The sequence below is a fragment of the Crinia signifera genome, chromosome 5 (assembly GCF_055691185.1).
Source record: "Crinia signifera chromosome 5, ASM5569118v1, whole genome shotgun sequence".
NCBI lineage: Eukaryota > Metazoa > Chordata > Amphibia > Anura > Myobatrachidae > Crinia > Crinia signifera.
The window spans coordinates 322,785,884-322,798,172 of record NC_139221.1 but is presented as its reverse complement, the minus strand read 5'-3'; the positions used below and the strand labels follow the sequence as shown (position 1 = coordinate 322,798,172).

General features: G+C 49.1%; 1 protein-coding gene across 2 annotated transcripts in view; it reads left to right on the top strand.

Annotated features, from left to right (window-relative positions):
* The window catches only part of TRAPPC9 (trafficking protein particle complex subunit 9), a 434,372-nt gene extending 422,476 nt beyond the window's left edge, over nt 1–11,896 (top strand). For both annotated transcript variants that reach the window (XM_083144897.1, XM_083144898.1), the window contains exons 22-23: nt 5,179–5,402; nt 10,618–11,896. In XM_083144897.1, coding sequence (XP_083001023.1) covers nt 5,179–5,402; nt 10,618–10,797 — 404 coding nt within the window. In that variant the 3' untranslated portion in view covers nt 10,798–11,896. The remainder of the gene's footprint in view (nt 1–5,178; nt 5,403–10,617) is intronic.
* The last annotated feature ends 393 nt before the right edge of the window (nt 11,897–12,289 follow it).

Here is a 12,289-nt window from a genome sequence, read left to right as displayed (position 1 = left end):
ATCAGACTCCTCCCCTCACTCTGTGCCTCCACAATGCTGCCATGTATGTGCTGTCTGCTGACTACACATGTGATGTGATGGGTTATGGTATATCAGACTCCTCCCATCACTCTGTGCCTCCACAATGCTGCCATGTATGTGCCGTCTGCTGACTACACGTGTGATGTGATGGGTTATGGTATATCACACTCCTACCATCACTCTGTGCCTCCACAATGCTGCCGTGTATGTGCTGTCTGCTGACTACACGTGTGATGTGATGGATTATGGTATATCAGACTCCTCCCATCACTCTGTGCCTCCACAATGCTGCCATGTATGTGCTATCTGCTGACTACACGTGTGATGTGATGTGTTATGGTATATTAGACTCCTCCCATTACTCTGTGCCTCCACAATGCTGCCATGTACGTGCTGTCTGCTGACTACACATGTGATGTGATGGGTTATGGTATATCAGACTCCTCCCATCACTCTGTGCCTCCACAATGCTGCCATGTATGTGCTGTCTGCTGACTACACGTGTGATGTGATGGGTTATGGTATATCAGACTCCTACCATCACTCTGTACCTCCACAATGCTGCCATGTATGTGCTGTCTGCTGACTACACATGTGATGTGATGGGTTATGGTATATCAGACTCCTCCCATCACTCTGTGCCTCCACAATGCTGCCATGTACGTGCTGTCTGCTGACTACACATGTGATGTGATGGGTTATGGTATATCAGACTCCTCCCATCACTCTGTGCCTCCACAATGCTGCCATGTATGTGCTGTCTGCTGACTACACATGTGATGTGATGGGTTATGGTATATCAGACTCCTACCATCACTCTGTGCCTCCACAATGCTGCCGTGTATGTGCTGTCTGCTGACTACACGTGTGATGTGATGGATTATGGTATATCAGACTCCTCCCATCACTTTGTGCCTCCACAATGCTGGTATGTATGTGCTGTCTGCTGACTACACATGTGATGTGATGGGTTATGGTATATCAGACTCCTCCCATCACTCTGTGCCTCCACAATGCTGCCATGTATGTGCTGTCTGCTGACTACACATGTGATGTGATGGGTTATGGTATATCAGACTTCTCACATCACTCTGTGCCTCCACAATGCTGCCGTGTATGTGCTGTCTGCTGACTACACGTGTGATGTGATGGGTTATGGTATATCAGACTCCTACCATCACTCTGTACCTCCACAATGCTGCCATGTATGTGCTGTCTGCTGACTACACATGTGATGTGATGGGTTATGGTATATCAGACTCCTCCCATCACTCTGTGCCTCCACAATGCTGCCATGTACGTGCTGTCTGCTGACTACACATGTGATGTGATGGGTTATGGTATATCAGACTCCTCCCATCACTCTGTGCCTCCACAATGCTGCCATGTATGTGCTGTCTGCTGACTACACATGTGATGTGATGGGTTATGGTATATCAGACTCCTACCATCACTCTGTGCCTCCACAATGCTGCCGTGTATGTGCTGTCTGCTGACTACACGTGTGATGTGATGGATTATGGTATATCAGACTCCTCCCATCACTTTGTGCCTCCACAATGCTGGTATGTATGTGCTGTCTGCTGACTACACATGTGATGTGATGGGTTATGGTATATCAGACTCCTCCCATCACTCTGTGCCTCCACAATGCTGCCATGTATGTGCTGTCTGCTGACTACACGTGTGATGTGATAGGTTATGGTATATCAGACTCCTCCCATCACTCTGTGCCTCCACAATGCTGCCGTGTATGTGCTTTCTGCTGACTACACCTGTGATGTGATGGGTTATGGTATATTAGACTCCTCCCATCACTCTGTGCCTCCACAATGCTGCCATGTATGTGCTGTCTGCTGACTACACGTGTGATGTGATGGGTTATGGTATATCAGACTCCTACCATCACTCTGTACCTCCACAATGCTGCCATGTATGTGCTGTCTGCTGACTACACATGTGATGTGATGGGTTATGGTATATTAGACTCCTCCCATCACTGTGCCTCCACAATGCTGCCGTGTATGTGCTGTCTGCTGACTACACGTGTGATGTGATGGGTTATGGTATATCAGACTCCTACCATCACTCTGTACCTCCACAATGCTGCCATGTATGTGCTGTCTGCTGACTACACATGTGATGTGTTGGGTTATGGTATATCAGACTCCTACCATCACTCTGTACCTCCACAATGCTGCCATGTATGTGCTGTCTGCTGACTACACATGTGATGTGATGGGTTATGGTATATCAGACTCCTCCCATCACTCTGTGCCTCCACAATGCTGCCATGTACGTGCTGTCTGCTGACTACACATGTGATGTGATGGGTTATGGTATATCAGACTCCTCCCATCACTCTGTGCCTCCACAATGCTGCCATGTATGTGCTGTCTGCTGACTACACGTGTGATGTGATGGGTTATGGTATATCAGACTCCTACCATCACTCTGTACCTCCACAATGCTGCCATGTATGTGCTGTCTGCTGACTACACATGTGATGTGATGGGTTATGGTATATCAGACTCCTCCCATCACTCTGTGCCTCCACAATGCTGCCATGTACGTGCTGTCTGCTGACTACACATGTGATGTGATGGGTTATGGTATATCAGACTCCTCCCATCACTCTGTGCCTCCACAATGCTGCCATGTATGTGCTGTCTGCTGACTACACATGTGATGTGATGGGTTATGGTATATCAGACTCCTACCATCACTCTGTGCCTCCACAATGCTGCCGTGTATGTGCTGTCTGCTGACTACACGTGTGATGTGATGGATTATGGTATATCAGACTCCTCCCATCACTTTGTGCCTCCACAATGCTGGTATGTATGTGCTGTCTGCTGACTACACATGTGATGTGATGGGTTATGGTATATCAGACTCCTCCCATCACTCTGTGCCTCCACAATGCTGCCATGTATGTGCTGTCTGCTGACTACACATGTGATGTGATGGGTTATGGTATATCAGACTTCTCACATCACTCTGTGCCTCCACAATGCTGCCGTGTATGTGCTGTCTGCTGACTACACGTGTGATGTGATGGGTTATGGTATATCAGACTCCTACCATCACTCTGTACCTCCACAATGCTGCCATGTATGTGCTGTCTGCTGACTACACATGTGATGTGATGGGTTATGGTATATCAGACTCCTCCCATCACTCTGTGCCTCCACAATGCTGCCATGTACGTGCTGTCTGCTGACTACACATGTGATGTGATGGGTTATGGTATATCAGACTCCTCCCATCACTCTGTGCCTCCACAATGCTGCCATGTATGTGCTGTCTGCTGACTACACATGTGATGTGATGGGTTATGGTATATCAGACTCCTACCATCACTCTGTGCCTCCACAATGCTGCCGTGTATGTGCTGTCTGCTGACTACACGTGTGATGTGATGGATTATGGTATATCAGACTCCTCCCATCACTTTGTGCCTCCACAATGCTGGTATGTATGTGCTGTCTGCTGACTACACATGTGATGTGATGGGTTATGGTATATCAGACTCCTCCCATCACTCTGTGCCTCCACAATGCTGCCATGTATGTGCTGTCTGCTGACTACACGTGTGATGTGATAGGTTATGGTATATCAGACTCCTCCCATCACTCTGTGCCTCCACAATGCTGCCGTGTATGTGCTTTCTGCTGACTACACCTGTGATGTGATGGGTTATGGTATATTAGACTCCTCCCATCACTCTGTGCCTCCACAATGCTGCCATGTATGTGCTGTCTGCTGACTACACGTGTGATGTGATGGGTTATGGTATATCAGACTCCTCCCATCACTTTGTGCCTCCACAATGCTGGTATGTATGTGCTGTCTGCTGACTACACATGTGATGTGAAGACCTTCTGCAGTAATTTGCTGGGGTCCTGTAATTATTTTAATTGTCTGATGGGGTCCCAGAGCAAAATAGTTTGAGGACCCCTGCCCTAGAGCATCAAAATATTTTCAAGGCACCCCTGGGCCAAATGCTTCTTATTTAGAAAAAATATATTAAAGTAAGTGCATTGTGTTTTTATGTCACAGTTATCTGGTGAGGGACAGGATTCGCTCCTGATTGTCCACATATGTTATGATTGGCAGCCACGAGCACTGGTTTTGCCTGGTACATTGACCATAAATAATATGAATTGATCTTGGTCCACCAACCCAAGGCACCCCTGCAAGTGTCCTGAGGCACCCCAGGATGCCTAGGCACACAGTTTGGGAACCACTGACCTAAGGGATAAGCCACCATCCAATCAGCTCCTACCTGTCATATTTCAAATACAGCCTGTGACATGGCAGGCAACAGCTAATTGGCACTTCATTAAAGTTGCAGGGCGAAAGGGGTTAGGTTAATGCGTCGGGGTGTGGGGGTTAGGGTCAGGCAGTGGTGGGGGGGTTTAGGCTGCTGCAATGGAGGGTTACAGTGAGGGGGGTACAGGGAGAGGGTTACTAATGGAGCCCCTGTTTGGGATTCTCCATATTGAGATTGTGGGGTTTTTTGAGTGCCGGCTTCCCAACAGCCGGGATATTGTATCCCCTATGTTGCACCTCTTGTAGATGATTACCTACCCCAGCAGCATCCATACACACACCCGCCGCCAATGCTTATTAATGCCGGTACACATAAAGCACAACCATAAGCAATGGGGGAGTTCAGCGTGTCCCACTTCAGGGCTGGTGCCCGGAGGTAACTGCATTCCATTGTCTGCTTTATTTACTCTCCTGCATTGAGATCAGATGCTGTTACTGTGGTCGGCAGTAACTTTATATTATAGTTTGTTCCCGACAAGACAGGCAGGCTTACAGGTGAGGCCATATGATCGGTGCGTGTAGGGACTTACTCCCTACAGTATTCCGACTTATGGTTTCAGAGTAAGTTCAGATATAGATAGTAGGACAAGGCTCAGAAATACCAGAGCGCTATAGCAATGGATTCCACACATATATACTTGGCATTATCGCTTCAGACGTGATTTTTTTGCTATTTAATATCAATAACGCCATAACCATGTATGGGGAATCTTGTGGTCATAGTGTTGGGCATAACCTTTACCCGTCAGTTGGAGAAGGTTTGGATGGCGTGTATGATGTCATGTCCGTCACCGTAACGTGTCCATATATCCTGTGTTACAGATGTATTGGTGGACGGGAAACCATGTGACTGTGACATCGTGGCAGACTGTAAAGTGGGGGATCCCATGCATCTGGAGGTGAAGCTGACCAATTGCACTGACAGTCCCGTGGGTCCCTTTGCCCTGACCGTTGTCCCGTACCAGGATTACCAGAACGGCGTGCACAACTACGAGCTCAAAGATATCGTCACCTTCGTGGGTTCCAACACCTTCTACATCGGTTCTGTAAGTATAGTCCGGCGTAATGATCACCAGGGATGGATGGGTGATGCGGCTCACTATATAGGTCATAAATTGTTGCCCATAGCAACCATTTAGATTCTAGCTGTTATTGTGTAGAACAGACCTGGCCTGACCTGGCCAGGTGTTGTGAAACTACAAGTCCCATCATGCCTTGCCACGGTTTTAGCATTCCCCTAAAGCAGTACTGTGACAAGGCATGCTGGGACTTGTAGTTACACAAAAGCTGTTGGCCAGGGCTGGGCTACTGCATTAGAGCGAGGCCAGCCTCCAGTCACTCTCCCATGCAGATACACAGGTTTAGGGATGGCAGTCTGTGGCGATATGTAAGTGCCCATCAGTTGTTACTAACTATGCAATGGGTGACCAAATAAAAAGGCATCCATGCTTTTTTTTACTGACTGGCCCGTGGGCCAATCGGAACCTGGGGGTGGGGTCTCCTGGGTGTTAATGTTGGAGCTATGCTCCAATCATCAGGGCCGCCAATATAAATGTTGGGGCCCGGGACTGACCTACAGTCCGGGCCCCCAGCGGCACAGCGCCATATAACTCCCTCACGCGCCCCCCCCCCCCCCCCCCTGCGCCCACCAGCACCCTGCCTCCCCCCACCCCTTCCCCATTACCATTACTTACCATCACCCGTGTTGCGGCATCACCCTCCAGCTCCTTCAGCCTCCACGGTCAGGTCCGGAGCACACACTGCACAGTGCAGCCTGCAGAGCGCCGAGCCCCTCTGTGTCCTAGGCTCGGCGCTCTGCAGGCTGCACTGTGTATTGTGCATGCCTGGCTGGGTGGCCACCGGCGCCGGGCGGGGGAGGCGGTGTGCGGGTGCAGGGGTGGATGGCACCGATATGGGCAACTGCCCGGGCCCCTCCAAAGACAGCTGTACCCAGGGTACCCCCCTGTTGGCGGCCCTGTGAATCATCAATAGCTGGAGGATATCCCGGCACTGAGAATGCCACTTGCATCACAGTTATGTTAGATGCACGTTGCCTCTAATCCATCCACTGCCGACTGTCCCTGCATTTTTTCAAAGGTCCTAATAGATCAGCTGTTGTTGACCTACACATCCCAACATGCCCTGCAACAGTTTTAGCCAGGCCAAATGGCAAATCTGTTGCAAGGCATGCTGGGATATATAGTTTAACAACAGCTGGAGGGACGAAGGTTCCCTGTAATAGAGGAAGACCGTTGCCCATAATTGGAATCAGTAGACAATTGTCAGTAACTCGTTCTTCCAATAGTTGGGGCCCTGTTGCTCCTTTTATAACATTGGGGCCCAGTTTGGTAGAGTTATAGCTATCGTTCCCCTCCTGGATAGCCAATCAGCATGTGAGCATACTACCCCGCCCATCTCTAGCATTGCCATTACATCAATAGCACCTACTGTATGGGTATAAATAAGCAGCTTGCTAACTAGTGCTCACATTTAGTAAACAGGAATCTTACCCCTCACCCCCATCCATTCCAAGTATTTCACATAGACCTGGGCTAGCCAACTCCAGACCCTGAGAGCTACCAACGGTTCATGTTTTCCAGCTCACCTTAACAGAATCGCAAGTGAAGTGATTAGCTCCACCTGTGGATCATTTATAATGTGTCAGTGAGTAATGAGTGCACCTGTGCAGCAGCTAGGTTGTCTGGAAAATGTGAGATGTTGGTAGCTCTCGAGGACTGGAGTTGGCTTCCCCTGATATAGAGCAATATATAAGTATCTGTAGACAGTGTGGGGCTCACTCTCGCCTCTCCCTCTGCGTACTGTGATAGGCGGATCTCGTCTGTCACCATTATGAGAGGAACATGTTGGGTAAAGTTCTCTGAGACTAACTGCAGGAATCCGCTGTTGCTTCGTGCACTTGGAAGCGAGTGATGTCAGGCTGAGATGTTTGATGTAAATGCGATTAAACAGGAAACTGTTCTCCCGTCATAGCTGATATGTGCTAAGTGCGAGCGCTGAGGAAACGATCTCCATAATGTGTCATAATGAGGAGCGGAGACGTGCGCTGATGACTGGCGTTTTCGCTGACACATCACTATGGTACATCAAAGCCCCCCATGAACATATGAGCATGGGGAGCGAGAGGGGCTCATTAGTATATACTGTCTCCAGATCAATGTGCGTTCCGTTAGGATAATGAGGCCTTTTGTCCTGAAGATCCTTTCTAGGTCACAGCTAAACATTTCCCTTGTTACTATGTTATAACTGAAGATGCCGCGTGGATTACAATGTCGGATACTCCAGTGCTTGTTACTCAGGGAGACAGCAGCATCACTGCACCCCCCCGTGAACTGAATCTAAATGGGCACTACCACAGCTCTAACCAGTGATCAGGAGAGCTGTGAGCAGATCACTTCTATCACCTGACTTGTGACACAACGTAATGAGCAGCAGAAGATCTGTGCGTGGCCCTGATATACTGAGCGTCTGAGAGCAAGGTTATTAGCTGGTCTGCTCTGGCCCTACACCGCTGTGTCTTACAGGCAGGGCCCCAATCTGCTCTGTCCTACAGGCAGGGCCCCACGCCGCTCTGTCCTACAGGCAGGGACCCACACCGCTCTGTCTTACAAGCAGGGTCCCACGGAAAGAGATAACGAATCAACCAATCAGCTTCTAACTGACTGCTGTAAAATATAGGTGGAGATGTATGAAGCCTGGTGAAGAGAGAACGCAGCAGCCAATCAACTCCCAACTGTCATTTTTCAAACACAGTTGATTGCCTGGTGCATTATCACCTTCCACTTTATCCAGGTTTAATCTACTTTTGAAAACTAGTTTCAGGGAGATTAGTTGGTAATAGAATATTACACAGCGCCCATTGAGGGGGCGTGTCATTCTCCTACCAAAGGGCGTGGCTAGTTCCATATATGCAGAGATTGTGGCACCTAGAAGCGTGGGTGTGTACTGCTTTATCTGAGAGGAATCTTGTAAAATGACTTGTATCCAAATGTAGATGATCCCCAAAGCAGTTAGTAAGAGTTACTATACTTGGTAAAGTGCTGGGAAATGGTGCTGATGATTCAATGTAAATGTATCTGTCTCTCATTCCTTTTTCCCCCAAAAAATGTAACAGTGTAATGTGGGCTAGGTGACATGAGGGAGACTGCTAGACTAATGAGGGAGTGAGGGAGATTGCTGCTATGTCAGGGAGTCTCCTGCAGAATGCAGGAGGGGAGGTAACTATGATGTAACAGTGTAATGTGGGCTAGGTGACATGAGGGAGATTGCTAGACTAATGAGGGAGAGAGGGAGATTGCTGCTATGTCAGGGAGTCTCCTGCAGAATGCAGGAGGGGAGGTAACTATGATGTAACAGTGTAATGTGGGCTAGGTGACATGGGGGAGATTGCTAGACTAATGAGGCAGAGAGGGAGATTGCTGCTATGTCAGGGATTCTCCTGCAGAATGCCGGAGGGGAGGTAACTATGATGTAACAGTGTATTGTGGGCTAGGTGACATGAGGGAGATTGCTAGACTAATGAGGGAGAGAGGGAGATTGCTGCTATGTCAAGGAGTCTCCTGCAGAACTCAGGAGGGGAGGTAACTATGATGTAACAGTGTAATGTGGGCTAGGTGACATGAGGGAGATTGCTAGACTAATCAGGGAGAGAGGGAGATTGCTGCTATGTCAGGGAGTCTCCTGCAGAATGCAGGAGGGGAGGTAACTCTGCTGTAACAGTGTAATGTGGGCTAGGTGACATGAGGGAGATTGCTAGACTGAGGGAGAGAGGGAGATTGCTGCTATGTCAGGGATTCTCCTGCAGAATGCCGGAGGGGAGGTATCTATGATGTAACAGTGTATTGTGGGCTAGGTGACATGAGGGAGATTGCTAGACTAATGAGGGAGAGAGGGAGATTGCTGCTATGTCAAGAAGTCTCCTGCAGAACTCAGGAGGGGAGGTAACTATGATGTAACAGTGTAATGTGGGCTAGGTGACATGAGGGAGATTGCTAGACTAATCAGGGAGAGAGGGAGATTGCTGCTACAGATGGCGCCGGGCTTGTCTTTGCTGGGGATGGCGGAGGACTCGCCACCCGCCATCCCCCGCCCCTCGCCATCTGTATGTCGGAAGGGGACGTGCGTGCACGAGGTGCACGCGCGTCCCGTTCCGACGGTGCCTTTCCCCGGGTCCCCGCCGGCTTCCCCGGGTCCCCGCCGGTCCACACCGCCCCCCCGCAGCCCCCCGCAGCCCTGCCCGTCTCCCTGAAGCTGGAGACGGGCAGGACTGCACCCGCCGCGCCGCCTCGCCGCCCGGCTATTGAGACGCTCGTGCGTGGGAGACGCACGAGCGTCTCATTCAGCCAGAGCGCCAGATTGCTGGCGGATCGCCAGGGACACGGTCCTGGCGCTCCGCCAGCAATAATAAGGCCCGCTCTATCTGTATGTCAAGGAGTCTCCTGCAGAATGCAGGAGGGGAGGTAACTCTGCTGTAACAGTGTAATGTGGGCTAGGTGACATGAGGGAGATTGCTAGACTGAGGGAGAGAGGGAGATTGCTGCTATGTCAGGGAGTCTCCTGCAGAATGCAGGAGGGGAGGTAACTATGGGTTTAATACATCTGCCCCATAGATCGGAACATGGCAGTTAGTAACTGAAAGACTCCCAATTTATCTCTCTCCACTTAATGGGTGGGATGTATTTGTGGGAAATGTAGTGTTTTTCCCAATGTCCTGTATGTACTAGTTTCCGGGTCTCTGACGTGGAAGGTAACACCAGCAAAATCTGACATTACCCTATAGAAGCCTGTACTGTATCGGGATCCGATGAAATCCCTCCCAGAATCCCCCGCTGCCACCAAAAAGTCTAAAAGAAAATTATAACAGAAATACAAAGATGAACGCAAAAGTCCAGGGACCGTCGGCCATCGCATAGGACAGTGTCTAGGTCGATTCCATATGGTCATTGACAAGGTCGACACAAGCAAAATGTTGACATGGCTGAGTTTTTTTATCTTTTCTTTTTTGCGCAGTACACTAATTGGGGGTTCGCGTGTTCAAATCTACAAATTGGCAAAATATTTAGTTTAAAACTCATGTCCATCATTTTGTGTCGATATTTTTCCCATGTCGACCTCCCCCATGTCGATCTTTTAGAGTTGACGTAGACACTGTCACCCTAATGACTGTTGACCGTTTGACACACACCCAACTTTTTCCGTGTAATGCCTCCGTGTCCCACTAACGACTTTCCTCCTCTCCCGCAGGTACAGCCAATGGAGAATTCTGTCTGCTTCGGTTCTTTACTGTTCCTCTACACCGGAGATTTTTACCTGGATATAAAGTTTCAGGACGACAACGCCGGGCGGGACCTGCCACTGTCTTGGTTTTGCCTTCCCAGCGTTCACATCCGCGCCATTGACACCATCAGTGAAACACAGTTTTGAGCAATTAAATGAATTACCCTCTCTGTTTGAATAGTTACAACGAATGAACTTTCCCACCTTCCAGGGAGGGAAAACAGAAACTTTTGTGGAGATAAAAATCCGTGGATCATTACTGAGTCTCAGCGGTACGGCACCACCCTGCTCCCCAATATTTGGTTCAGATTGGAAACCAAAGCGGAAACCATCTTTCTTCTAATTCCCCTGAGTCATCCGCTACACCTCCCCATCCTGTTTACCAGGACGTCACTGGCATTTGGTGGGGTCTAGCAGAAAACATGGAAGGCTCCCATGGCAGCTTCCTATTGGTTGGCTCAGTGACATCGCTCCTCTATGCAGCCCCGGGGGCGGCTCACCTTGTCCCCTACCCCGAGGCTACATGTCTGGACAAAGAAATGCAAGCAATTTGGTGGCCAGATCCGTTTTTTAAACCGCTGACAGCAGCATTTTAGGCGAAGGTCCAATTCGCTCCATAACCGCCCTTTGCAACTGAAACACGCTATATGCGAGCGGACCCTGTTATACGGATGGTTTAAGCACCCTTAGGCTGTAAGCTCTGAGGTGTCAACATTTTTCCATACATCATTAGAGTAGACGGCATCGGGAAGTGTCTGTATGACGCCACCGTTATCGACTTTCTGGGGAGAACCTACAGTTTATTGTGCAATAAGAAATAGGTCAATGAGCCGACGTCTTGTTTGTTTCCAGAACTGTTCATTGTGAAATGCGTTAAGTTTGTGTTTTGCAGAAAACGCTGAACTTTAGCGATAATCTCTTACAGCGCGTAGAGGGAAATATCTGCTGCAACTGTCTTACGATTCGGACCATCGGGGAGAAAATGCTTCTTCTCCAGTGCTGAACATGTAAATAATTATTGCTGTAATTATGGTTCTGTTCTATTTCATAAAGCTGTCAAGTTAATGTCTGTGCGGAACAGCTTTGGCGCTTTGCTTAGTAGTGCGCATGATCGTTACGGGGAAGTACTATGTTGGCGGAAGTGGGAAATGTGTTGTTACACTGATGGGTGCAATTTAACATTGATCCTTACATGACTGTATTTACTAAACCTTGAAATAAAACATAATTGTGTCCTTGTATCATTTCCACTAGTAATTGTGTTGTGTACATAAGACCTTAGTTATTGAGGGGTAGATTTATTATCAGTGGCGTGCGGTTCGTTATGGGCACAGGTTCGCTTCACCACTATATCGTGGTGAAGTGAACCTGTTTTGCGCCCGAATGTATGAACACTTGCCTGCACGTTATGGGAGTGCGTTATCCCCTCCTGCTGGGGATACGCTTCATCCCATAACGAATGGTGCGTTGCTGTCCGGCGGCTTCTTCTGCGCATGCGCCGGATACCTTTGTCTTGCGATGTGTACCCGGCGCATGCGCAGTTTTCCGCTGGCTTGTCTCCGGCGTCTGCAAATTCAAACTGCGCATGCGCCGGGTAATGTTCACCGGGGATGTTGTGTATCCCGGCGCATGCGCAGTT